Genomic DNA, 27,919 nt, shown 5'->3' with positions numbered 1-27,919 from the left:
ATAGGATAATAGCTGATGTTAATTTTTTATGTATATTTTTAGATTTTCCCATCACCAGCATTTTCGGTTTACTGTTTAAAAGTTGTTTACAATTTTTAAAAAAGAAAACAGCACAGCGAGCTTGGTTTATAGCATTTTTATTGCAATTTTGCACAGCATTTGAAATTTCAAAGCATTAGTAGAATTTGAAAAGAACAGTTCATTAACCTCGGCAAAGGGACAAAATAAAGATCACTGTGGTTCAACCACTCAGCTATACCTTTTAGAAAAGAAGTTTTGCCTACCCAAAAGCCATCATTTTAATAACATAGTATTAGTGTTCTACCAGGCAGTAAAACACTGTAATTAAACATGTGATAAAGCTCTGCCACCCATTGGGTATTTGCTCTTGTCTTAGCAAAGAGCACTCAAATCAGTCATGGAACAGCCATCAGTGCAACACAAAGTTTGTAAATCTTGTCTTGACATCACTGAATGCTTCTTTGACTTCCAAAGCTCTTCAGTGGGCATCTGTCCATCCCAAAGGCGGTCTTCCCCTGAGGCATCCACCTTCAGAAGGTTTTGCGCTGGATTTTCCTCAGAAAACTCACGTTTATTTGGGAGCTGGAAGGGGTTTCCTGTCTCAGCTGTATGGAAGAGAAAAAATAATACATCCTTAGACAGCTCCTACAAAGAAGGCAGCAACCACATTCCACTCTTGGGGAAATGAACTGGGTCCCTGAAATGAAATAGAATCCTACACATAATTTTTTAAAATGTTGGCCTGGTTTCAGAGAGATTAGACATTTTGGGGAGAGCACAGTCATCTCCACTGTTCTCATTTTACAGAGGCAGAAACTTGAGTGCAAAGACGAGGAGTGACAGCCAATGTCCCTCAGCTAGTCAGGACTTGACTTCTTTTACTCGCTACCTCTGCTGGATGACCGCAGCTTCCAATATTAGTTATGTGCTATAAACAAAAAACACATAAACGAAAAAACAACCCTGCGTATGCCCTGCAATCTTGATCTGTAAAGAAGGAAATGGAGATTTAAACCTCTGTATCTGAAAATAAAAAGTGAAATTCACAGTTTTTGCCTAAGTGTTGTTTCCAAAGTTCACATATAAGCTTCTCTCACTTTAATTTAGTTCAAATTGACTTATCAGTGCCTCAGCACACCAGCAGGTGCCATGAAAAATTAGGTGAATGGATGCTGGTTAGTAAACCAGTAATTGATCAGATAAATAAAGTATGGGAAAACACTGAAAATCTGAGAAAGATTTAACAAGTAGTAGTATGATTTCTGTGATGTCCAACAGAGCCAGCCTTATAGATATCCATTCCACTGCCCTATGTGTTTCAGAGATATCCCAAATGTATTTTTTATAGTGCATTTTGGTTTGCTATTACAGCGATTGTTGTAAATCCTGGTAAATTATGCTTACTCTCTTAAGGTTAAAAACCCATATAATTTTTGTTAGCATCTAGTCATATGAACCTCAATATTAAAGTGGTAGTGAAAATGGAAAATACATGCGTTTTCAATACATTAGCCCACCCAAATATGAACAGCTTAGGTCATTTTCTAAAATGTTTTTATTGCTAACATCATTTTAAATTAAATGGAAACCTTAACAATCATACATATGGTCGCAACATTTATTATGTAATCACATTTTTCATTTTTAACTTTTTAGTATAAAACAAAGCAAATATAACCAATTATTAAAACAGACTCTTAAGCAAGGCACAGAAAGACAAACACCACATGATCTCACTTATATGTGAAATCTAAAAACGTCAAACTCAAAAATGTATAGCGGAGAATGATGGTTATCAGAGGGTGAGGGTGAGGGGGATGGTTGGGGAAGAGATGGTCAAGAGTACAGAATTTCAGTTAGGAGGAATAATTGCAAGAAGTCTATTGTAGGAGATGGTGACTGTAGTTAATAACAATGCATTGTATTCCTGAAATTGCTAAAAGAGTAGATTTCAAGTGTCCTCATCACAAAAACATAAGTATATGAGGTAATGCATATGTTAATTAGCTTGATTTAGCTATTCCACATGTATATTATATGTATACATATTTCAAAACAATATGTTATACACAATAAATATATACAATTTTTACCAATTAAGAAAATAATATTTAAAATAGGATTTTTAGCCATGCCCAGTGGCTTATGCCTGTAATCCCAGTGCTTTGGGAGGCCGAGATGGAAGATTGCTTGAGGCCAGGAGTTTGAGATCAGCCTGGGAAACGTTGAAAGACCCCACCTCTACAGAATATTTTAAAATTAGCCAGATGTGGTGGCACACACCTGTAGTCCTACCTACTCAGGAGGCTGAGGTGGGAGGATCACTTGAGTGCAGGGGTTTGAGGCTTCAGTGAGCTATGATTGTGCCAGTCTGGGTGAGACAGCAAGACCCTGTCTCTAATCAAATAAATAAATAAATAAATAAAAATTTAAAAATAGGATTTTAAATAAATTCTGCCTCATACTTTAATATGGAATTAACAGAAAGAATTTCAGTCAAATTTTTAAGTTAGTTGAATTGAATAATAAAGAAATATAGTGAAGTCAGTCACTTCACTGTTTCTGAAAGACATTTGGTTCATTTCTACCTTCAAAATCCTGATCAGACAATTCCTACTACTAGAATTCCCACCCTGCTTCCCCACCACCTTTCATAATCCCCAAATCCTTCAGGGCCTCTGTCAGTAACCACCACTTCCATGATGCTGTCACTTATTACAAAAGTCCACCACCTTCTCTTTCCCACCCGAGACTCAGTATGGAATTAGTAAAGACCTTGGCTCTTGAAGCCAGATAGACCCAGTTTGCTACCTAGCCACATTTTCACCAGCTGGGAGAAGAATTTTCTTCTTGGTAAAATGATAAATGGTGGTAATTTTGCTTGCTTCCCAGGATCCTTATCAGAAAGCTGAATGAAATGTTGCACATGTAACTTCCTGGCACTTAAAAGTGCTCAGTATTAAGGTCAGCTTCTTTCCTTGCATCCATATTTAACAACTGCCTGAATTCTAACTTATTATATTGTATAATTATTCATGGGTGAAAGCCTTGCTACTTCAACATGCTCCTTGAAATCATATGCTTTGCCATAGCCTCCAAAGTACCTTCCATAGATGCTGAGCTCATTGAAGTAGTCATGCAATCAAATGATTTCAAGCAGGGGACTAAAAAAATGAGGTCCTTATTTTTTGAAAGGTAGCATGCTCATCACTTTCCCAAGCCAAATTCAGTATATTTTGATAACTAATCCCTTAAATTGACATAAAAAATGCCTCAACAGTACTTAGAGAAACACTTAATAAAATAATGGTTTACAACACAGCTTGAAAAAATAAAAGGGACATGTGAAAGGAAAATAGAGGAGACACATGAGCTACTGTTACCTTGCTGATCTTGAGGGATCCCCTCCAGATGCCTTCTCCACCTGGAGCTAGCACAGATGTAGATGACTGTCCGTATGTATTCTAGCCCACAGAGTCTCACAGACTCCTTGCTCTTCACTTCTGAGATGGCAAATAGGACAGAGAATAGAAACAGAGTGAAAATGGAGCCCTTCATTTTGCTGAGGACTGAATGAGAATCTGATATGGTAAATATGGTCAAATCAAATTCTGGAGTGACTGTCACTCTCTTGACCAATTTATACTAACTTTCCTGACATTTCATTGGTCAGAACCTCATTTTTACAGTATTTGCTAAGCACATAGGGTTACACAGTAAAGTTTTGAAAATGTGGTTTTATGATTATTGCCAGCTATTCAGTCACTCCTTAATACCATCAATGCATCTGTGAGATGATAAAAACAGATGCCCTCTTGGAAGGCATTATGGAAAACTCATGGACTTTGAAAGTTGCCAAGGATGAGTTTCAATCTCAGCCTTGCTACTTACTGAGTGACATAAGGCAAGTTTTAAACTTTTTGAGTTGAGGCAAAGCCTGGTGGCTAACACCTGTAACCCCGGCACTTTGGGAGACCAACACAGGTGGATCACTCGAGGAGAGGAGTTCAAGACCAGCCTGGGCAACATAGCGAGACCTCCATCTCTACAAAAAATTTAAAAATTACTCAGGCACAATGGAACACCTGAGCCCAGGAGCTCAAGGTTACAATGAGCCATGACAGTGCCGCTGTACTCCAGCCTGGGTAACGGTGAAACCCTGTCTCTAAAAAAAAAAAAAAACAAACAAAAAAAAACAACAAAAAAAACTTTTTGAACTTCAATAACCATATCTCTAGAATGGGAAGACCCATCTCACGAGGGTTTTTTTGAATATTGAAAGCAACATGAATGTCAGAACAATGGGATATCACACTTAAGTAGGCAATTTCTTATGTCCTGAGTTTGAATCCGTAAAATAGTGTTGATGATTGTAACTACCTCGTAGAGCTAACGTGATAATGTGTGTCCCACTTGGTACAATAAACAGCTAATAGGCCAGGCGCAGTGGCTCATGCCTGTAATCCCAGCACTTTGGGAGGCCGAGGCGGGTGGATCACGAGGTTAGGAGATCGAGACCATCCTGGCTAACACGGTGAAACCCTGTCTCTACTAAAAATACAAAACATTAGCCGGGTGTGGTGGTGGGTGCCTGTAGTCCCAGATACTCAAGAGGCTGAGGCAGGAGAATGGCGTGAACCCAGGAGGTGGAGATTGCAGTGAGCTGAGATCACGCCACTGCACTCCAACCTGGGTGACAGAGCGAGACTCCATCTCAAAACAAAAACAAACAAACAAAAACAAAAAAAACAGCTAATAATTATTAGCTGCTTCTTCTCTCACCATCAGAACAGAAGACTAGAAAAGATAACTTCAGAATTCAGAAGATTTTATCTGACTAGGATCTTGTTATCCTTCACCTATGACGTAGGTACACTTTTCTCAACACACATATCTATGATAATAGAAAGCTGAATCCATATCCCAAAAAGCTACATAATGAAATTTCTCTTTTGGTAAAACCTCTGAAAGCACTAGTTCTTGCAAAGGTCTTACCTAAACAGAGAATCCCAGAGTTTGAGATCTTAAAGAACTGTTGACTCAGGTTTTAGCAAGTTGAACAAATAATGGTTCAGTTGATTCTGTGAAATCCTTGTCTGTGATTCCTGGTTGGAAAAAAATTGCTAAGTCTGTGGCCATGATCATATCATTTGTACTTCTTGAAAAATCACTGTTCTTCTGTAGGGAAGCTGGAAAATAAAACAAAATAATCTGTTCTCTAATTGAAAGCATTTTTTGCTCTAAAAAATAAAAATTATTTCCAAGAGTCTTGCTTTCTCCATTTCTTTGGCTGTAGTGTGAAAAATGGATTAAGAAAGGCAAGACTTGAGAAAGGAAGAACAGAAAAAGGCTGTTTCAATAATTTAGATATGATGGTGGCCTAAACTAAGGCCATGGCAGAGAGGATAGGGCATATGTGTATTCAAAATATAGAAGGGCTTGGTACTGACTGGGTATCGGGGCAATGGAGAGAAAGATGTCAAATATGATACCTTGATTTCTGGCTTGTTCAACTGGGAGGTAGGGGGGTCATTTGGTAAGAAAGGGACCAAAGAAGCAGAAATGGTTCTGTCATCAGACAAAGCTACTCCATCTTTGGATGGGTCAAAATCAGCATCTTTCATCAACTCCAGAGGGACAGCTGTATTACCACGCTTAGCACACCCACAACATAACAGCTATTGAGCCATGTATTACCAAACTTCTTCCCTTCTTTGGAGTTTTATACTGCATATCTTGACAATGCCAGTTTTAACATAGCACTGCAGTAGATCTATTGTCAGTGGCTATGGATTGGGCTTCTGCACAGCCCCCGGGATATTCAGCCACGGGACGATCCCTACCTTGGATGTCAGATGGACTCTGGCATGGTCCTGCTATCACCACACTTGATGCCCCTAGGTGTAAAGTAGTTCCCTCTTCTGCCAGATCTTAATACCTCATTAGGGCTCATTTAATTTGGGATGAAAGGCTGGCAGTACTTGAGCTCATTCTGTGATCTAATGGAGGCAAGTTAGCCAGCCAAGTAGCTACCCAGATGAAAAAGCTCATGACAGTAATAAAAGCCCTAGATGTGAAGCCTGAAATCTGGGGGCTTTATTTTCCCCATTTGTATATTGAGAGGGTTGAATTTGTTAAAAGTCTTCTCTGCACTTGAAATTATCAGTCTTACTGTAATTGTCTGATTATGTTACTCCCACCTCACAAACCTTCAGTGGCTCACCATTACCTCCAGAAAACAATCCAAACAATGTGACATTTAATGCTTTCTACTCAGGTACCCAAACATCACTCTTTTCACATACCTCAAGGTCCATGAAAGGCTAACCAACTGAAAAGGAATCTTTCCATCTTTTGACCAACCACAGTTTCTTGTTTGCACCTCTCACAGGAGCACTTAATCCTTTTCATTTGGAGATGGACGTGATTTTTCTTCCTCATTCTGGTCTGTAACTCAGTTTACTATCTATGTGGCAATTATTATGTGTCTTATTTCAGGTTTCATTCAGGTAGCTCTAACAAAATACCAGAGACTGGGTAGCTTATAACAACAGAAATTTATTTCTCTCAGTTCTGGAGGCTGGGAAGTCCAAGATGATGGTGACAGCATGGTCCGGATTCCAGGACCTCTCTCTGTGTCCTTTTACAGAAGATGGGGCAAGCTGGCTCTCTGGGGTCTCTAAGGTCATCAATCCCATTCATGAGGGTCCTGCCCTCATGACCTATTCACCTCCCAAAGACCCCATCTCCTAATTTCATCACCTTGGGGGTTAGGATTTCAACATAGCAGACACAATATGTAATTTTCCGCTCTAAGTTTTAATTTCTCCATCTATGAGGAGATAATAATCTGTGTTTTATAATGTTATTGTGAAGCAGAATGAGTTAACACAAGTACAGCACCTAGCATAATATATAATTCAATAAATAATAAATTAACAATGTCATGAACAAGGGATTAGAAAATAATATTTTTGGTTGGGACTAGCTACTATGGATGACTTTTCTGTATAATTCTTAATCTCAAAACCATCCATAAATTTGCACTGCTGTAGTCTTTTTCTTTCCTCCCTTCATCCTTTCCTTGCCTTCTTCTTTCCTTTCATCCTTCCACAAACAAGTTCTAATAAAGAGAGGTCTTATGGTACTGTTTCATAAAGTGTTTTCTTCAGAACATGAGTCTTTGCAGATGGTCTTTGAATATTTTTTAAAAAGGATTCCATGATAGTAGTCTCTTTCTTTGAGATTAATAATGCCTACTAATATAGTAGAGCCCAGAGAAGACTTATAGTTATGAAATTTCTTTAACTTGGTTTAATCCAATGTTTTCACAACTTATTTGATGTTGGAAATAACTCCGTTGTGAAACTGATTAGCATCTGAGACTGCTGTGAATTTCTAGAGTAGACGTATTTCTAGTTCTCCTCTGTCCTGACACATGGTAGGGTTGTATTTCTCTGCTCTTTAAAATTGGGCAAGACCATGTGGCATATTTTGGCAAATAAAGTATGAGTGGATGTGACATATGTCACTTCTGCCTGAAATTTAAGGATTGGTGTATGATCCTCCAGTTCTCCTTCTCCCCAGCTGCGGTTACCAACAACATTCCTAATGTGGGAACCTAGTCACTGAGTCAGAATAATATGGAGCATAACTGCCCACTGATCTGTAATATGAATGGAAAAGAAACCTCTGTCATTTGAAGTCACTGAGATTTGGAGATTGCTGGTTATAACAACATAACCTGGCTTATCCTGACTAGTATAATTATCTTACAGTTATTTACATGTTACAGATGCAGAGAACGTTTATAATGATTCAAGTTTCTAGATCAAAGCAAAGTAAGTTATTTGGCCTTAACAATTGGAATTAATTACCACATTTTCAATATGATTGATTATACGAAGGCCTACAGTTAATGTGTACCAAAAACCCAAATTAACAACCAAACAATGAATTCAGTAAATATATCACTCACTTCTATACTATTTGTCAAGGAACTATGATGACAGTATACTTAATAGATGGTGTTTGGAGTAGGTTGGCATGAATTGTATATACTGTTTGTGGCATTGGATTTTGGAAATCAGATATCAGTTCTTCCATTTAATATCTGTGTGACCTTAATACTTTAGATTTTAAGACATACCTAAAATCTCTGAATCTCAGTTTCTTCATTTGTAAAATAGAGATAATAATACAAACTTCATTAGGCTAATTGTAAGGATTAAATGATGCAAAGAGTGCTGATCAGAGTCTCTAGCACAAGGAAACTTTCAATAGACTGATCATTGACGGTAATTATAATGGGGGGAATGCCACCAAATAGAACCTTGGTGTTAGAATGTTAGACTTTTAGGATTGCGACTCTAGTTTCCAGCTAAGAGATCTTGAGGATGTATTTAACCTGTAATTTGGTTTTCTGATTTGTTACATTGAAAAGTATAACAGGATCAATTGCGGTAATGTTAATTATAGCTCTGATAAATTATAAAGCATATCACATATAATTATTTGATGATAATTATGATTATGATATCACTATATATAAATTCATTAGCAAATACTAATTTATTTTTGTTATTTTCTGACACAGATAGTAGCTGCTCATCGTTGGCTAATACTTATTTTTAATGCTTCTAGACAGAGTTTTCATTAAAATGCGACGATTCGTCCAGCTTTTCCTGGAAGTCATTCCCAACTCCTCATTTTCTCTCACACTCCATTGACTAAACCTTTTCCATACACAAACATCCACTAAATCACCATGTCTCTTTGGTTCTACCTTCTAAATTTCTCTATGATCCACCCACTGCTCTCTATCCCCTCTACCATGACCTCAAGTTTCATTGGCATTGCTGCAATGGCCTCTCAGTTGGCGCTGTCATCAATCCATTTACCATACTGCTGCCAGAATGATCTTTCTGAAACTCATGATTATCACCCATCTCTAAAACTCTCCAACAGTTTCCCTGAAGAAAATTTCCAAATTTCTCTAACATGGCCTGCAAGACATTTCATGATTTGGCCTCTCTCTACTTGTTCAGGTTTTAGATATCCTCAAACTCTAAATGGTCCAGTTATATCAAACGCCTTGCAGATATTGAAGTTCCATATTCTCTTTTTCCCCATCTGAAACTCCTTTCCCTCGACTTTTTAAATCTGGTTAACTTATGAGGAATATGTGTGGAAGGGATATTGCAATAACATTATCTATAAAACTTTTTGCATGATTTTATAGATTAAACTTTCTTACCACTCATTACAGTGATTTTTTTTAATGCCCTATCAGTAAGGATTAAAATGACCAGCTGACATACAACTTAATAGCAATAATAAAATAATAACCTAAATAAAAAATAGGTAAAGGACCTGAACATTTTTTTCAAAGAAAGCATAAAATAGCCAACAGGTATATGAAATGATGAACATCACTAATCATCAGGAAAATGCAAATCAATACCAAAATATTACCTCACACTTATTAGGATGGCTATTATCAAAAAGAGAAGAGACTAATGTTGGTAAGGATGTAGATAAAAGGGAACCCTTGCACACAGTTGATAGAAATGTAAACTGGTACAGCTAATATGGAAAATAGTATAGTGAGTCCTCAAAAATTTAAAAACAGAACTACTATGCAATCCAGCAATTCTACTTATGGTTATATACCCAAAAGAAATAAAATCAATATGTCGAAGAGATTATCTGCACTCCCATGTTCATTAAAACATTATTCACGATAGGCAAGATATGGAATCAACTTAAATGTCCACTGGTGGATGAATGCATAAAGAAAATGTGATACACACACACACAGATAAATATTATTCAGCCATAAGAAAAGGAGGATATTCTGCCACTTCTGACAACATGGATAAATCTGGAGGACATTGTGCTAAGTTAAAGAAGTCAGGCACAGAGAGACAAATACTGTATGATCTCACACATGTAGAATCTTTTTTAAAAAGTCAAATTTATAAAAGTGTAGGGTAGAACAGTGGTTGCAAGGGGCTGGAAGATGATGGAAATGGGGAGATGGTCAAAGGGTGAAAACTTTCACTTATGAGATGAATAGGTTCTAGGGATCTAATATGCAGTATGATGACTGTAGTTAATACTGTATTGTTTACTTGAAATTTACAAAGAGATCAGATTTTAAGTGTTCTCACCACACACACACACACACACACATACATGCACAAGAAGATAACTAAGTGTGATGATGGATGTGTTAATTAATTTAATTGTAATCATTTCACAATGTACAATTGGAATATATACAATTTTTATTTGTGAATTAATTATACTTTAATAAAGCTGGGAGAAAATCCAAAACAAATACACCTAAAATAAAATAAAATGAGCAACTAAAAATGTTTTTAAAAATATATCTTAAAAACAATAATTTATATTTAAAGCTTTATTTTGTATGAACAGAGCAGCAGCTTTCTTACGTTTTTGTTGTCATTTTAGGCTTTTAGAAATAAAGACTCAATAAATAATTGGAAAATTCAATAAAATTATTATCAGTGAGTTCTGATTTAAAACCAACAGAACATCCTGGAATCCTCTGTTCTCCCAGTATAATGGCACCATGTCTTTTAATAGTTGACTTATTTGAGGAAAATACAGACATGGTGAAAGTACATTTTTCATTAGTTGTTCTGGATGTTGCATAAATGTCTCACCCATTTAGAAAATGCAGTGTTCCTTTTTTGTAAGATTCATAACAATGTTTTATATGTTCCAAGTTAAGGGATACATTATGCTTTCTATTTAACCCAGGAATTCGTTTAATGTAAACTGTCAGCCTTTTAGTTTTATCACTAAATGGATATGTCAACCTAAAGAAATGAAGACTAATAGCCTAGTAAATGTTCTATGGATTTGAGGGTGGATTTGACATTGTACAAAATCCTAAACAAACAAGAAAAAACACCCTAAATATTGTGTGAAGGAACAAATGAGGTCATCAACATAGTCTGCAGGAGGAGTGGAGCCTTGGCAAAGACCCAGTCAACCACAAAGGGCAAAGAGGTTCTCAGACCAGAACATGAGGATGTGGTTCTGGAATAATCAGAATGAGAGCTGCCATTTTTGAGTGCCTACCATGTACCAGGCATTTTGCTAGTGCTTTACATCAGAGACAAATTGTTCCCCAAATGGCTGGCAGGAACACAGTCTTACAAAGTAGCAGCAATACTCGCTCTTTAAAAGAAGGGATCATAGGCTAGTTTTTGTCTTGAAGGGAAAAACTGATTTTATATTGCTGTAGAACCAAAGACAACTATGACTGTGTTAACCAACTTTCCAGGCTGATTTTATGTTTTGTATGTTTTCCACACTTAAAATGTTTTCTTTTCCTTCTGTGATGGTCAAGATATTTTGTTAGGATTTTTAGAAAATTTAATTTAAAACGTTATGCCATCTTGTGATAAAGGGCAAGCATGAACCTATCGTTTCCCTATTAATTTGATAATTCATTTATTCAATAAATACTTGTTGCATTACTACTCTGTGAGCCACTGCTCTAGGTGTTGTAAATATAGTGCAGTGAGTGAAACACATAGTTCCTACCCTCAAGGAACTTACAGTCTAGGAGAGAGACAGGCACTAAGCAAATGATTGTACAAATAAACATTTAGCACAGTTGGTACGAATCTTCATTTAGAAACTCAGTTACCCAAGAAATATATTTGCTAGAATTCTGTTCAATTTTTGACTCCAAGTTTCCACACCACTCAGCTGGCAGAAATAAACAACAACCAAACAAGCTAATGTCAGCCCAACTTGGGCTTGGTTTCCTTCCTCTTCCCTGGACATAACTAGAGCATCTTACTCTGGCGTGCCAAGGCCCTTCTGTCATCAAAGAGTTGGTGCCTCCTCAGTTGTCTGGCTTCTTTGGTTCTAGTGGTTCTTTGCTGCTGCTGTTGCACATCACTCATGGCATGAGGAATAGCTTTCAGAGTTCCTGTGGTCCCTCACAGGTCTTACTACTTCCTGGACAATGGTTTTTAGAAGTAGGGCATGGATCTCCTCTGCTCTAAGGATCCACAGGCCTCCCTCTTTTTCTCATCCCCCCCACCCTTTCCAACCGTGAGGAAACTTCACATTTCTCTTTATGTTTAAGATACTTGGTCTATGTCTCAAATACCTTTTCCAAGTCCTGTGCTTTTATGGAGCAAAAATGGATGTATTTGATTTATTGTCATTTTATATGTCTCCTTCAACTTATAAACATAGAGCTACTAACTTGAGAAGGGAAAGGTAATGAAGAAAAATAAGGATTAAAAATATATCTCTTAATATTATCCCTCAATAATAATTTCTGAAATAATGCTATAAGGGAAATCCATGGTGACTTGAGAACAGTTATCAAAGGAACCAAATTTAATTTGATTGGGTGGTAGGTCCTATGAAAGGGAGCTCAGAGAGGGTTCTTCTGAGGAGATGAGATAGGAACTGGGATCTGAAAGCCATGTAAAGAGTTAAGGGTTTATTATTATTATTATTATTATTATTATTATTATACTTTTAGGGTACATGTGCACAATGTGCAGGTTTGTTACATATGTATCCATGTGCCATGTTGGTGTGCTGCACCCATTAATAACTCGTCATTTAGCATTAGGTATATCTCCTAATGCTGTCCCTCCCCCCTGTCCCCACCCCACAACAGTCCCTGGAGTGTGATGTTCCCCTTCCTGTGTCCATGTGTTCTCATTGTTCAATTCCCACCTATGAGTGAGAACATGCAGTGTTTGGTTTTTTGTCCTTGCGATACTGAGAATGACGGTTTCCAGTTTCATCCACGTCCCTACAAAGGACATGCACTCAACATTTTTTATGGCTGCATAGTATTCCATGGTGTATATGTGCCACATTTTCTTAATCCAGTCTATCGTTGTTGGACATTTGGGTTGGTTCCAAGTCTTTGCTATTGTGAATAGTGCCGCAATAAACATACGTGTGCATGTGTCTTTATAGCAGCATGATTTATAGTCCTTTGGGTATATACCCAGTAATGGGATGGCTGGGTCAAATGGTATTTCTAGTTCTAGATCCCTGAGGAATTGCCACACTGACTTCCACAATGGTTGAACTAGTTTACAGTCCCACCAACAGTGTAAAAGTGTTCCTATTTCTCCACATCCTCTCCAGCACTTGTTGTTTCCTGACTTTTTAATGATAGCCATTCTAACTGGTGTGAGATGGTATCTCATTGTGGTTTTGATTTGCATTTCTCTGATGGCCAGTGATGATGAGCATTTTTTCATGTATTTTTTGGCTGCATAAATGTCTTCTTTTGAGAAGTGTCTGTTCATGTCCTTTGCCCACTTTTTGATGGAGTCGTTTGTTTTTTTCTTGTAAATTTGTTTGAGTTCATTGTAGATTCTGGATATTAGCCCTTTGTCAGATGAGTAGGTTGCAAAAATTTTCTCCCATTTTTTAGGTTGCCTGTTCACTCTGATGGTAGTTTCTTTTGCTGTGCAGCTCTTTAGTTTAATTAGATCCCATTTGTCAATTTTGGCTTTTGTTACCATTGCTTTTTGTGTTTTAGACATGAGGTCCTTGCCCATGCCTATGTCCTGAATGGTATTGCCTAGGTTTTCTTCTAGGGTTTTTATGGTTTTAGGTCTAACATGTAAGTCTTCAATCCATCTTGAATTAATTTTTGTATAAGGTGTAAGGAAGGGATCCAGTTTCAGCTTTCTACATATGGCTAGCCAGTTTTCCCAGCACCATTTATTAAATAGGGAATCCTTTTCCCATTGCTTGTTTTTGTCAGGTTTGTCAAAGATCAGATAGTTGTAGATATGTGGCATTATTTCTGAGGGCTCTGTTCTGATCCATTGATCTATGTCTCTGTTGTGGTACCAGTACCATGCTGTTTTGGGTACTATAGCCTTGTTTTAAAATAAGTAGTTCAATTAAGTTGACTAGAACTGTCTCCAATGCTTAGCATGGTGTTCAAATCTAGTATGTTGAGAGGAATATAATGGATCATCAATAAATATTAGACAAAAATTAATTTAATTAATATTTTGGGATTAAAAATTAAAATATTAGACAACATACTTGTTAATATTATTTTTGACATATTTTAACATACTTTTTAGAAATAATTCTTAGTAATTTTGATGTTGCTGTAATAAATGATATATTTATCTGAAAAAAAAAGAGTTAATGTTTTGAAGGAGAGTGAGGAGTGGGGAGGAGGGTGTTCTCAACAGAAAGGATACAGGTGGCAAGGCCTCACAGCAGGAGAACATTTAAAACAGAAACAAATCTATGAGCATTATCATTTATGGATAAAATCTTAATTATAGATTATACACACTTTCATTTTGGTGTATGAGGCCTCAGCAAACTATATAAGGCATCAACCATTTATTATGCCAAAATAGAAAGTGTATAAGAACTGGTCAGAGCTTTGGACTTGAGTTCAAGCCTGACCAGTTATAAGTTGTATGGTCTATGGCATATTGTATCACCTCTTCAAGCCTTAATTATATCATCTGGAAAATAGAGATTATGATAATATTACAACTACATGCCCCATTAGTCTCATAGGATTGCTGTGATGATATACTGGGAAAATGGATGTGGAAGTGTTTGGCAAACTGTAAAGAACTTTCATGTGCATAATTAGTATGTTAATAACTAAATCTATTCACAGTAAAATTCAAAATTTTCTTTTAAAGAGACTTCTCCTGAGATAAAATGGCAAATACTAAGTGTTCCATTTTCTCACTTATAATTATATGTAACTACATAGAGGTGAACCAAGTGAACACACTAAATATGATACACAATTATATAGCAGTGAATACAATCTTCCTTTTCTGCCTCAACTGAAAGAGCAGCTAACAATTTACTATCAGACAACAATAATGTAAGTTCTATATGAGAGATGCCTGGTAGAAAATGACCAAATGAAGTAATGAATACCTAGCACAAAATAGAAGCCTAAAGTTAGCACAGTCACCACTCTCTCCTTAGATCCCTAACCAGCACAATAGGGTGTGTGTGTGTGTGTCTGTGTGTGTGTGTGTGTGTGTGTGTGTGTGTGTGTTTAAGGATAACATAAGATGGCTAATGGCAGGACAGAATTCTTACTCAATTCTTAAAAATGTGTGGTAAACAGAGTTTACTAGTAAAGATTCAAAGCCAGTCTATAAAGCAAGCAAAATAATTCCTTCCGAAGTCCCCAGGAGGAAAGATCTTAGACTAAAAATTTGATGCTAACCTATTAAGTATGGGAAAATCACTTAAAGCTGCAGAAGCAGGGGTGAGAAGGGTAGAATAAAATAGGTTCAGTGCTTTAGGAGCAGTTTCCCAGGATCCAAAAAAAATAGCTTTATTTTATATGCAGGCTTGAAGAACAATGGGGAAAATATGTGAATAATTTGTAAACATCAAAAGAACATAATAAAAAGGAACACATTTTTTCAGTTAGATCAAGTTTTTATTTTCTTACACAAGGTGTTATAGAAAGTCCAATCTTTCAGAAAGACAAAAACAAGGATTATCACAACGACATACCAGTGGAAAATTTATAATCCTTATAACCTGACCTAGGCTCTAAATCCATGTAAAATTTGCCTTGCTTTTGTTTAAGGGATGGCTCCGAACAAATGGAGATTATGAAGCAATGGATACTTGTAAAAGGTAGTTCCCACTGTTGCACTGATTCCAGTCTTGGTTTTTAATATATACATATATTTTTTTTCCAGAGAGTTTAGTGAATTTCATATGCCCTATCCTCTCCTCTCCACTTAGAATGCTTTATAGAACAGCCCGTAATGTCCTGTGGCCTCAGTTTAACCCAAGATTTGTTAAAACAAACTGCGTAGAATAGCCTGTTAGCAATGAATATTTGGAGGAGTCACTGCTCCCCATCTCCACCCTGATTTCCACAGCCTTGCTCTAGAACTCTTCATAAAATAACATCCTGACGTGGCCTATAGATCAGAGACTTTATATTTTCTATCTGGGTCCACCGAAGTCTGGGCTTAAAATCCAGAGGTGATTCTGGGCAAACAGAGGAGAGTACCCTGTTGTGTCCCAGATTAATTTTTCTCACTGAATTGGGAATGTGATAAGCGCTGGCCAAACAATAAAATTCTGATATTTACTGTCATATATTTTGCTTGCCAAATAGTCTAACAAAGTTCTATAGCTTCGGCTCTTAGATCTAAGAGGATAAAACGTTAGGTACAAGAATCCATTATTTTCATCATACTAAAAACTACGTAATTATAAACTTTGAAAAACAGAGCCTGGAAAGCAGAAGCTTTAAAATCAATAGAATTGTGTCTTATAAAGATTTTGGTTTTAGTGATTCTAATAATTTCCAAGTTTCGCTTCTATAATAATTTTCTAACCCATTTAGACATTGTATAAGAATGTACATGTACTCATATGTACTTAGAATATGATCAAAAAGTAGAGTAGGAATATCTTTAGAAAAATTAAGAAAATTCCACTGAAACTCTTAAGGATAACTCTTAGATTGTAAACTAATCAAATATCTCTGAAATAAAAGTTTATTAAATTTAAATTAAGTCGAAGTTATACATCAAATATTGTTTTCTGAAATCAAAATCTGGTGTACAGTATATAATACAGAATATTGGATGTTAATTCCTTTTTTCAAACAACTACAAGAAAAATATTAGGAATGATGAATTATGCTGGTTGGTTTCACTTGGATCCAAGCAAAGTATCTATTATATCTCCCTGAAAAAAAAAAGTCACAAAATTACAATGCAATAAAATGCAAATTAAAAGGTAAAGTAGTCTTTAAAATGCCATTTAAAATTTATAAGTTAGTGATACACATATCCAATAAGATTGTAAAAGGGAAACAAGCAAAGGTAAGTTTAAACAGTAATGGTTATTTCCTAGTATAAACCTACTCTTTCCATGAAAGACTCTTTTTTTTTGAGACAGAGTCTTGCTCTGTTGCCAGGCTGGAGTGCAGTGGCGCAATCTCAGCTCACTGTAACCTCCGCCTCCTGGGTTCAAGCAATTCTCCTGCCTCAGCCTCCCGAGTGGCTGGGACTACAGGCACGTGCCACCACGCCTGGCTAATTTTTTTTGTATTTTTAGTAGAGATACGGTTTCACCGTGTTAGCCAGGATGGTCTCGATCTCCTGACCTCATGATTCGCCCTCCTTGGCCTCCCAAAGTGCTGGGATTACACGCGTGAGCCACCGCGCCTGGCTGAAAGACTCTTTTAATGAATTCTGATAAATAATTTTATAAAGATTCAGTAAGAAGAAAATTTTGGCATCTCCTATTTAACCTTAATGCTTAAGCCTAAACTTTCTCATTTATACTGTTCTTCCTTTTCCCTCACGTCCCAGGGGCAGCCTTTATCATAAATTTGGTGCACATCTTTCATATAGAATGAAATCATAAGGCTTCCAAAACTTTGATTCACTCTTAGTTAAAATTAATGAAAAAATTATAGGTCATAATGTTACTTGACAAGATATCTTGGTAGGAAATAATGTTTTTGACATTACTTTGGAACTTCAAATTATTATTATGACTATAATTCTCTATAAGCTAAGAAAGAAAAGGTATTGTCATTAACATTTGGCTGTAAGTAACAAAAAAAACTAATTAATGGTTTTTCGTTGTTGTTTAATCTCCCCAAAAATATAACCCTAAGCCTTTCAAATATAGTGACCAAAAACATGAAAAACATATTTGTATCCAAAAATTATATTTATTTACTAACAATATGGAATTGATTTGTTAAGCAAATTATTCTTACCGGCCTTGAAATCTCACACACACACACACACACACACACACACACACACACACACACACACAGGTTTGCCAAAAAAGTTCAGATTCTCTCAGCTTAGCTTTCTGCTTGTAGAGCATACTGTTCAAATTAAAAGATTGCATAACCAATTCAAATCCAAACACAAAAATTAAGTATTTTTCTTCTATATTCCAGTCTATACTTTATACTTTTACCAACTATAAATGTGTCTACTAAGAATATGTTTTTATTTTTGTGTTTAAGTAATACTTACATATATTATAACATATTGTACTTACCTTATGGAAATTTGCTTTTATCACTCAATGCTGTTTTTTAAATGTATTTAAAATTTGTCATATTAACACTTTAAGATATAGGTCATTTAAATCTCTGTATTGTAATTACACGTGTGAAAATGTCATATTTTATCTATCCAGTCTTCCACTGATAATCATTTGGGTTGTTTTCAATTTGTCAGTATACAAACAAGGCTACTATAAACATTGTTTTCTCATTAGCATGTTTTTCACACCATTACCCATGAGTTGAACAAAGCCCTAAAGATGTATAGAATCTGGGCTAGGCCTGGTGGTTCACGCCTGTAATCCTAGCACTTGAGGAGGCTTAGGCGGGCAAATCACTTGAGTCCAGGAGTTCGAGATGAGTCTGGATAACACGGCAAAACCCCATCTCTACAAAATATACAAAAATTAGTTGGGCATTATGGTATGCACCTGTAGTCCCAGCTACTTGGGAGGCTGAGGTGGGACAATTGCTTGATTCCAAGAGTTTGAGGCTGCAATGAGCCAAGATCAGGCCACTGTACTCCAGCCTAGGCAACAGAGTGAGACCTTTTCTAAAAGAAAAAAGAAAAAAAAAAAACGGATAGAATCTAATCTAATCAGATGGCATTTAAACATCTACAAAAGTTGTAATCCTACTGCATAGGAAAACTGTAATAATTTAGAATTTAATGATACAGTAAATCAATGAACTGAAGTCAATCAAGTGATCCAGCAACACGGGCAGGGTTGCAGACTTCCGTGAGATGATGGAGGACTTAGGTAATGTGTAACTAGACTTTAGGAGACATGGGCTGGGAGACAAATGCATTGGAGCATTGACAAATCAACAGTAAAACAGGGCTCAGGCTGGCAGCTAAGGTAGTTAGATAAATCCCCTTAAATGTTCACAGTGTCAGGCCTCATTCCCTGGCTAAAATCTTAAGTCAAGATGCATCTTGGCTAGTTGGGAAAATAATCTTCAAAACTACTTATAATGTTAATCTTTTTTACCCTGAGAAGAATAAACACTGTGTACAAAAATGATGCAGCAAATCAAACAGATAACTTTAGTATTTTCTGCATTAAGGAATGTATATATTTTTAATATTTTAAATATTCATTATGTATATGAGAAGTTGCCATATTGGAATGTCTAACAGAAACATTTGCTTCTTATATAAATGTATAATTTGGGTAATTGATTTACACTTACAATCATGGATTGAAATCTTACTAATTTGTAAACGGCATTGGAATATTTAAGAAAATATAGTATCCATCACATTTAAAATTTTTAATTTATGAAATTAATAAGAATTCCTTAAGTATCTGAGACTTGTTTGTCCATAAGAAAATTGAAGTACTTAAAAGTCCAATATATTAAATTTATAAATGAGATTTAAAATATTTAAGAAAATTTAATTAAGTTGCAAAAGCTCATTTAGCATGTATTAAAATCTGCTAGACTTAAAAAGAGAATAACAAAATATATAATCTAAATGTAAGAACTTAAGATGAACTGTTTGTTTTTTGTAAATCTTATATCATTTGAATATGAATTTTTAAAATCAAAGTAGACTGAGTAATCTTTTGTACATATAAAGGCTACCGTAGGGAACATTAGAAATAAGAAATAAATTGGCCAGGTGCAGTGGCTCACACCTGTAATCCCAGCACTTTGAGAGGCCGAGGTGGGCGGATCACCTGAGGTCAGGAGTTCGAGACCAGCCATGGCAAAACCCTGTCTCTACTAAAAAAGTACAAAAATTAGCCGGGCGTGGTGGTGGGCGCCTGTAATCACAGCTACTGAGGAGGCTGAGGCAGTAGAATTGCTTGAACCTGGGAGGCAGAGGTTGCAGCGAGCCAAGATCGTGCCACTGCATTCCAGCCTGGGCGACAAGAGCGAGACTCCGTCTCAAAAAAAGAAATAAGAAATAAATTTTTAAAAACACCTCACATTGATATTTCCTTATACATGTCTCCCATTGTGCATGTGTAAGATGTGATTCTCTATGGCTTGTATGGTATTTGAATTTTCCATTTTATTTCATTGCTTTCTGAAGAGGCTATTTTAATTTCTATTACCAGTATATAAATTATTAAATTACTCTTATACTGGCCCCTTTGCCACTTTTCTCTCAAGCAACTTCCTTACCAGTCAAAAAAGTCAACTTACCAGTTCCTTAAGATGACACAAACCTTTCCAATTCCTTATCTTTGCTCGAGCTTTTCCTTCAGTCAGGAATAACAATTCCAATTTTTCCCTATCTGCAAGGAAAAATCCTAAACCTCCAAGCATAGTTGAAATTTAATCTCCTTTGTGAAAACCTTCCCAAAAGCATTCTCTTATTTTCCTTTTCCTCTTCCCATTCACCTTCCAAAAGTCAATTATTCTCCTGCTCTGTGATTCTATAGTAGTTCATTATTTCTGTTCTTTATGACTTGATTATAGTTTCTTGAATATCTATTGTCCCTTTCTTAGAAACCATGTCTTTTGCTTGTGTGTTTGCTCATTCAGTCATTCAGTATTCACCGAATGCCCATTATGTGCTAGTACTGAGCTAGACACTTACATATATGTTTCCAAGGGGCTCAAACTAGTAAGAAAAATAAGTATACAAAATACTGCAACTTATTATTGATAGATTATTGTCACACTTGATAGGTTTTATATATATAAAAATACACACACAAATACATATATATATATGCATTCGATGAAAAGAAAAGAATCAACATGCCAATATTCACAGATTTCTCTTCCACCACTATCTCCAACACACAATAACAAAAATTTTAAAACAACTCAAACAACTCAATTTCCGCTCTCAACCACCGCAAATTCAGAGTTTGTGGGCAAGTTCTTAGAGCTCTTGTGAGATGGACTAAGAGAATCACAGAGATTTTTTTTTTTTTTAAAAAAGATGAATGTAGGCTTTGAGGCTACATTTAGAATTGGAGGCTTATGGACAAAAGAAGAAAAAAAGATTACTATAAACTATGTATTTGGATTCACTTAAACATTTTAAGACATTTGAATAAGAATGGAATTTTCTTTTAATTTCTTTTGGTCATTGAGTTGTGTATCTTAGGCAAGTTTCAATGTGGAGATAAATATCCCAGTACCTGTTAAAATATCTGATACTCAATAAATGTGTGAGAAATGAAAACATGTTTAATATCATGAAAAAGCCATTAGGATTACATTCCTCAGAGTAGACTAAAATTATTATGTAAGAAAACCAATGCATTTTGCAAAAAAAATACAGATGATATGGAAAACAGGTAAGTAAAAAGAAAAACTAAAATTTATCCATGACTCCACCACTAATAACTAATAGTTGTAAGACATGTTAATTTTTTCTCTAGTTTTTCAATGCATATTTATTCAACAAGCATTTGTTGAATAACTACTATAAGCCAGACACTATACTAGTCCATGGTAATACAACCCAAAAAAACAGATAAAAATCACTGTTTTCATAGAGTTAACATTCTAGATGTGGGACACAGGCAATTAACAAAATATATAAATAAATTTTGCTATAATGCATACATACATTTATATATAAATAAATATAAAATGCATAAGTAAGTTTATGTATATTCAAAGATGGTAAATGTTATTTAAAAAATAAGTCATGAAAGAGTATTGAATAGGGAATGTGAAAGATAGTAGAGGTTGCAATTTTAAATAAGACGATCAGGAAAGACTTCACTGAGAAAGTGACACTTGAGCAAAGATTTGAAGTAAGTAAAGAAATAAGCCCTGTGAATTTTAGGCTGGGGAAATGACAAGCATTTTATTTATTTTATTTATTTACTTATTTAACATTTGTAGTCCGTATGGTTGGGACAGAACTCTACCTCCTACATGTGACCCAGATCTAATAAACCATCTGATTTCCCTGGCCACATTTCCTTCTTGTTGGATATTTATGTTGTTCTGTTTTCCCTTTCCTTTTCTTTTCTTATCATCTCATGAATAATGCCACAGTTAATTTATTTTATTACATTTATAAACATTTCTATAGGCTAGTCTCAGAAGTGGAATTGCTAGTTAAAAGGAATCAATATTCTCTAAACATTTCTTTTTTGAGTCAGAAGTTTGCTCTGTTGCCCAGGCTGGAGTGCAGTGGCGCCATCTCAGCTCACTGCAACCTCCGTCTCCCACGTTCAAATGATTCTCATGCCTCAGCCTCCTGAGTACCTGGGACTACAGGCACCTACTACTACACCCAGCTAATTTTTGTATTTTTAGTAGAGACAGAGTTTCACCACATTGGCCAGGCTGGTCTTGAACTCCTGACCTCAAGTGATGTACCTGCCTTGGTCTCCAAAAGTGCTGGGATTACAAGCATAAGCAACCGTGCCCAGCCTTCTCTAAACATTTCTAACAGTCTTGATTCAGATTGTCAAATTACTTCCAAAAAGTTATACCGATTTGTATTCCAACCACCAGTATGAGAGGACTCATCAAATGTTTGCCAGTACAGAGTAGTCTTATTAAAAAATTATTTTTAAATAAACCTTGTAAATCTGATATGTGAGAATGCTATTTGAATTTAATAACATTTTATCTTTTAAATTATTAGTGAGGTTGGATTTTAAAACATAGCTACTAGTCATTTTTTGGGAATGACCTGTTCCCGACCATTGCCCATTTTTTTATTGAAGTCTTGGTGTTTTTTCATATTGATTTGTGCATATTTTTAATATTTTAACGTATTAATCATATTTGTGCTAATATTTACCAGATTACTGTTTATAATAACAATTTAAACATAAGAAAGAGAAAAAATGGAAATTTTAAATTGAAAATTGAAAACTTTTTTTAAATAATAGGCATCTATTGACACTGAGTTGTCTGTCAAAGTTCGACACAAAACTTGGGTATTCAAAGAATGTGGAATAAGAGAATACGATAATGCTAACCCAACAGAAATAAATGCCCATTTCAGGAACACTGGAAAATATCTGAAAATACAATTATTTTATGTAACAATCTTTTAATATATGACGTAAATTTCTCTGAATATCTTTAAGAATTATTAAGTCCCGATTACATACCAAGCACAATTTTAGTTTCTCCCATGTAATATTTACAATTGTTTTGCTCACCAACATTATTATTCTCATTATCTTTTACAGATAAAGAAGATGAGGCCGAAAAAAAAAAAATAACCCTGGTAGGTCGTGTCTAGAACCCTAGTGTCTAGAAGTTAGCAACTCTTGGAATTTATGTTCTTTTATTATATTACACTTAAGATATTGAGAAATGTAAATCCTTTGCATGCTACAAAAGTATAACAGAATAGACTAATAAAATGACACAAACTTTTTTACTCTTGCGTCTTACCCGGCCAGATTCCAAAACAGTAGGCATATTTCTCAGTTCATACACAGAAACCTGTCCATCACTGTCTCCTACCAGAAGGCAATCTGTTTGTTTGGCAAAGAGAATGGTTGTGAACTTGATTCCAGGGTTAGCAGTATTCACAATCAGAGGGTCCAAACTGTAATAAAATATTTTATTTGTAAATTCAATTGTTATATTAATATGGTCTTTTAAATAGACAAAGAAAAATTTGACATTTTTTAAATTTAATGTAACAAAAACCATAAGCCTATTTAAGTGTTTCCAAACTCAAAATAACTGCTCCTCACTCCTTACTCAATCAAAACCTTCATTTCTTCAATGAGCTAATTTCACCCAGGTAAATTAAAGTACTTCACAATTAAGATGTGAACTCATAAATTTAAACTTCTGTGATGGTTAACTTTGTGTGTCCACTTAGCTAGGCTATGGTACCCAGTTGTTTGATCAAACATCAGTCTATTGTAAAGGTATTTTTTTTCAAATACAATTAACATTTAATTCACTAGAATTTGAATAAAGCTGATTACCCTCCATAATGTGGGTAGGCTTCATCCAATTAGTTGAAGGCCTTAAAAGAAAAGAATGATATCCACCAAAGTGGAATAAAATTCTACCTGCAGAATGCCTTTCTACTCAAGACTGCAACATGACTCCTGCTGGAAATTCCAGCCCGCCAGGCTGCACTGCAGATTTCATACTTGATAGGACCCACTCCTTAAAATAAATGTCTCTCTCTCTCAAGAGATAGATATAAAGATAGAGATATATAGAGACAGAGACAACAATAGATCTAAGTAGATACATACATCTTATTGGTTCTGTTTCTCTGGAGACCCCTAACACAACTTCTTAAATAATAACTGTCTTTTAATAGAATAATGTTTTTATCCAAATGAACCTCTGGAACGTACAAGTACATTTTGAACAAGAAGTTTTCCCATCTTCGTCATCTAAAGCAATCTACCTAGTGTCCTCAAAAGAAGACAAGTAGCAAGTTTGTATACTTCTTTTAAAAATGTGCTGTCCTGGGAATTACAGCTTTTCCAGAAAAATTAAAATCAGACGTGGGATTGTTTAAGAAGCCACTTTATACATTAGTCACCTCATACTTGTAATCCTTGATTTTTGGTTCATACTGTTTTATAAAACAAACCAGGGCAAAATTTTAAAGTTACTGAATTATTAATTCCCAGCAAAAAATTTTCTCATGAAGAATAAATCCATTGAATTTGACATCATTTCTTTCAAACAAGAATTTATTTTCTTGCTGCTTTTGCTAAAAACTAGCATAAAGATATATTATAATTTCCAACTGAAAATGTAGAACCATTAACCTTTTTATTTCAACACTGTATTAAGCTTTCATATTAGGAAGAATAAATTAATTTAGACAATCCTCTAATAATGTTGGTGTAATATCTTAAATCAAATATTTTAATTAAGTTCATACCCCTTTGAATATTTTTGAAACAAGGTAAAAGCATAAGTAAATGTTGCAAAAATAATTACTTTGTCCCTTTTTTCTATTGTAGAAAACTTTTAGTTAAAAATGTAAAAATGCCTCTGTATGTTTCTCTAAACCAGGCAATGAATAAGAACTCAAGATAGCTATCATATCCTATATCGTCCTAGAAAAGTTTAAGGAGATGAGTAAGGTAAACTACTTTCTTTATTCTCTTTTTTTTTTTTTTTTTTTGAGACAGAGTCTCACTATGTTGCCCAGGTTGGAGTACACTGACACAATCTTGCCTCACTGCAACCTCTGCCTCTTGGGTTCAAATGATTCTCCTGTTTCTTTCTCCCGAGTAGCTGGGACTACAGGTGCATGCCACCACACCTGGCTAGTTTTTGTATTTTGGTAGAGATGGGGTTTCGCCATGTTGGCCAGGCTGGTCTTGAACTCTTGACCTCAAGTGATCCACCGCCTCAGCCTCCCAAAGTACTGGGATTACAGGTGTGAGCCACTGTGCCCAGCCAAGGTAAACTACTTTCATCCAAATATTTTTAAAACCACATACGGTATAAATAATTGACATTAATACAGCATCCTGGCATTATCTTTATTCAAAAAGGACTCTCATAAACTATTACTTCTTTTAAAGTAACTGCAGTACCCTCTAACTGGTGTCAAAACTATCAGGTATCATTTAGTTTGAACTGCTTCTACTATAAATACACCCAAGAAAAATAGTAACACTTACGTGTTGATATGAAGGTCCCAAATCTCCACCCTGTTCTCATTTGCAGCTGCAAATATATAGGATGATTTTGGAGACCAGGCAACATCGTAAACAACAGAAGTAGTTGGATAAAAACTCAAAAATGGCTTGACATTCTCCTGTTGCCATATAATAACACCCCAATCTGCAGAACAGCTTAAAAATACATCATGACAAAATGGATTCCATGTCACTTTATACACTGGACCCTAGAAATAAAAAAAAATACATAGGTAAATAATATTTAACATCTTTTATTTTAAACTTGACCAGCAAATTAAAAATGCTAAGATTTCTAGATTTTCACACTGTTCATTATTGTGTGGGCATTATTTTAGCTGAGAATAAGATCATAGATTGAATCTTCCCTAAATTATTACATTTAGAAACATAAAAATATAGTTGCTACAATATTCACTAAATTTAACACATATTATGCATACTTTGAAAAAATAAAGAGTATTAAGAAAAAAAAGAGGCCGGGCGCGGTGGCTCACGCTTGTAATCCCAGCACTTTGGGAGGCCGAGGCGGGCGGATCACGAGGTCAGGAGATCGAGACCACGGTGAAACCCCGTCTCTACCAAAAATACAAAAAATTAGCCGGGCGTGGTGGCGGGCGCCTGTAGTCCCAGCTACTCGGAGAGGCTGAGGCAGGAGAATGGCGTGAACCCGGGAGGCGGAGGTTGCAGTGAGCCGACACGGCGCCCCTCCACCCCACCCTGGGCGACAGAGCAAGACTCCGTCTCTTCTAAAAAAAAAAAAAAAAAAAAAAGAAAAAAAAGAAATGAGGGCGAAAATGAAGAAAATGTGGCTGAAACAATCATGACAAGATATACAGCCAGGTGCAGTGGTGTTTCCCTGTAGTCCCAGCTACTTTAGAGGCTAAAGTGGGAAGATCAAGTGGAAGATAAAGTGAAGTTCAAGGTCAGCCTGGGTAACAGTGAGACCCATCTCTTAAAAAAAAAAAATTATAAAAATAAGCTATAGAGACTAGGTATGGGTGAAAGACAATTTTACTTTAGGATCAGCATGTTATCATAAGCAAAGTCTTTTAGAAACAAAACTTCCAAACTTTCAAGAAGAAATCAAGGCTATCTAGAAGTCAAATAAAATGCCCCGTACATTATTGGTGGTTTCCATAGAAGAAAACACTTAATTCAAGATGGTATTTTTAACTCTGAAGTTGTAAATTTATTGCATATTACATATTCTGTGTATAATGGTACTAGTTTTTCAGAAATACAAAATAAATGTTCCAACCTACTATAATTAAACTAACCTTATGTCCTCTGTAGGTATCTAGGTATTGTTCATTATATGAACAAGAACACTTGTGAATATGACCTTCTTCAGTGCCAGCCAAATAGATATTTGTGTCCTACAAAACAAAACATCGAAATGCATTGGCTTGTGATACATTAGTAAGTGTGATGAATAGAAGATTAGATATTTCTGGATCTATTAAAATCAATTCAAGAACCCAAAATAAAAACACTATCTTGAATATGCCAATCTTATCCTTTTCTTTTCTCATGAATTTGTAATAATCAAACTACCTGAGAGACTACTGTGCAAAAGAAAATATAAATTGGTCCTTTGCTGGAATCGGGGTAGCATTTAATATCCTGTATGGAAATTACATAGAAAAACACTGGCTTAAAATAAATAAGAAACTTTCTAACATTTAGAGCTACCTGACAATGGAACTAGCAGTCCAGGGAAATACTAAGTGCTCTTTCATTACAACTAGTCAAAGAAAAGACAGATATACACTTTTAAACTACATGATATTGAAAAAAGAAAAAAAAACTATATGATAAAGTATAATTTCTCCCAAATTCATATTACCAATACATATTCCCAGACAGTCCTATCTAAAAGTTATCTGACTCACATTCTCTTCAACAGTTGGTTACATCAGAAATCTTAAATGTTGCCATTCTATTAGATGTAAAATTACATCACCTGTTTTTAATTCCTATTTATGTGAGTATCAGTAAGGTTGAGCACTTTATGTTCATTGGCCACTTGTGGTTCCTCTTCTTTTGTGTCCCAATAACTTTAGTAATAATACATCTTGTTATTTTTCATTTGTATGAGTTCTTTATATACTCTAGAATCTATTGCTTTGTCTATAACATGTTATAAATATCTTCTCCCAGTGTATGACTTACCTTTTTATTTTCTTTTTACTATCTTTGATGAACATAAGTTCTCATTTTC

General features: G+C 35.4%; 2 protein-coding genes across 2 annotated transcripts in view; both read right to left on the bottom strand.

Moving 5' to 3' along the window:
- Window positions 1-121: 121 nt before the first annotated feature.
- INSL5 (insulin like 5) lies at window positions 122-3,634 on the bottom strand. The gene is made up of 2 exons (XM_032137493.2): window positions 3,405-3,634; window positions 122-626 (listed from the first exon to the last, which is right to left on the bottom strand). Exons 1-2 carry the CDS (start codon window positions 3,577-3,579, stop codon window positions 394-396), a joined length of 408 nt encoding a protein of 135 aa, XP_031993384.1. The 5' UTR covers window positions 3,580-3,634; the 3' UTR covers window positions 122-393.
- Window positions 3,635-16,558: 12,924 nt separating this feature from the next.
- The window catches only part of DNAI4 (dynein axonemal intermediate chain 4), a 108,699-nt gene continuing 97,338 nt past the window's right edge, over window positions 16,559-27,919 (bottom strand). The window contains 4 exon segments of the mRNA XM_032137515.2: window positions 16,559-16,767; window positions 23,456-23,612; window positions 25,678-25,904; window positions 26,976-27,074. Of these exon segments, the coding sequence (XP_031993406.1) occupies window positions 16,732-16,767; window positions 23,456-23,612; window positions 25,678-25,904; window positions 26,976-27,074 (519 nt within the window). The 3' untranslated portion in view covers window positions 16,559-16,731.

Source organism: Hylobates moloch, unplaced genomic scaffold (assembly GCF_009828535.3).
Source record: "Hylobates moloch isolate HMO894 unplaced genomic scaffold, HMol_V3 SCAFFOLD_18, whole genome shotgun sequence".
In the NCBI taxonomy this organism is placed as follows: Eukaryota; Metazoa; Chordata; class Mammalia; order Primates; family Hylobatidae; genus Hylobates; species Hylobates moloch.
This window is presented reverse-complemented; position numbering and strand designations above follow the sequence as displayed.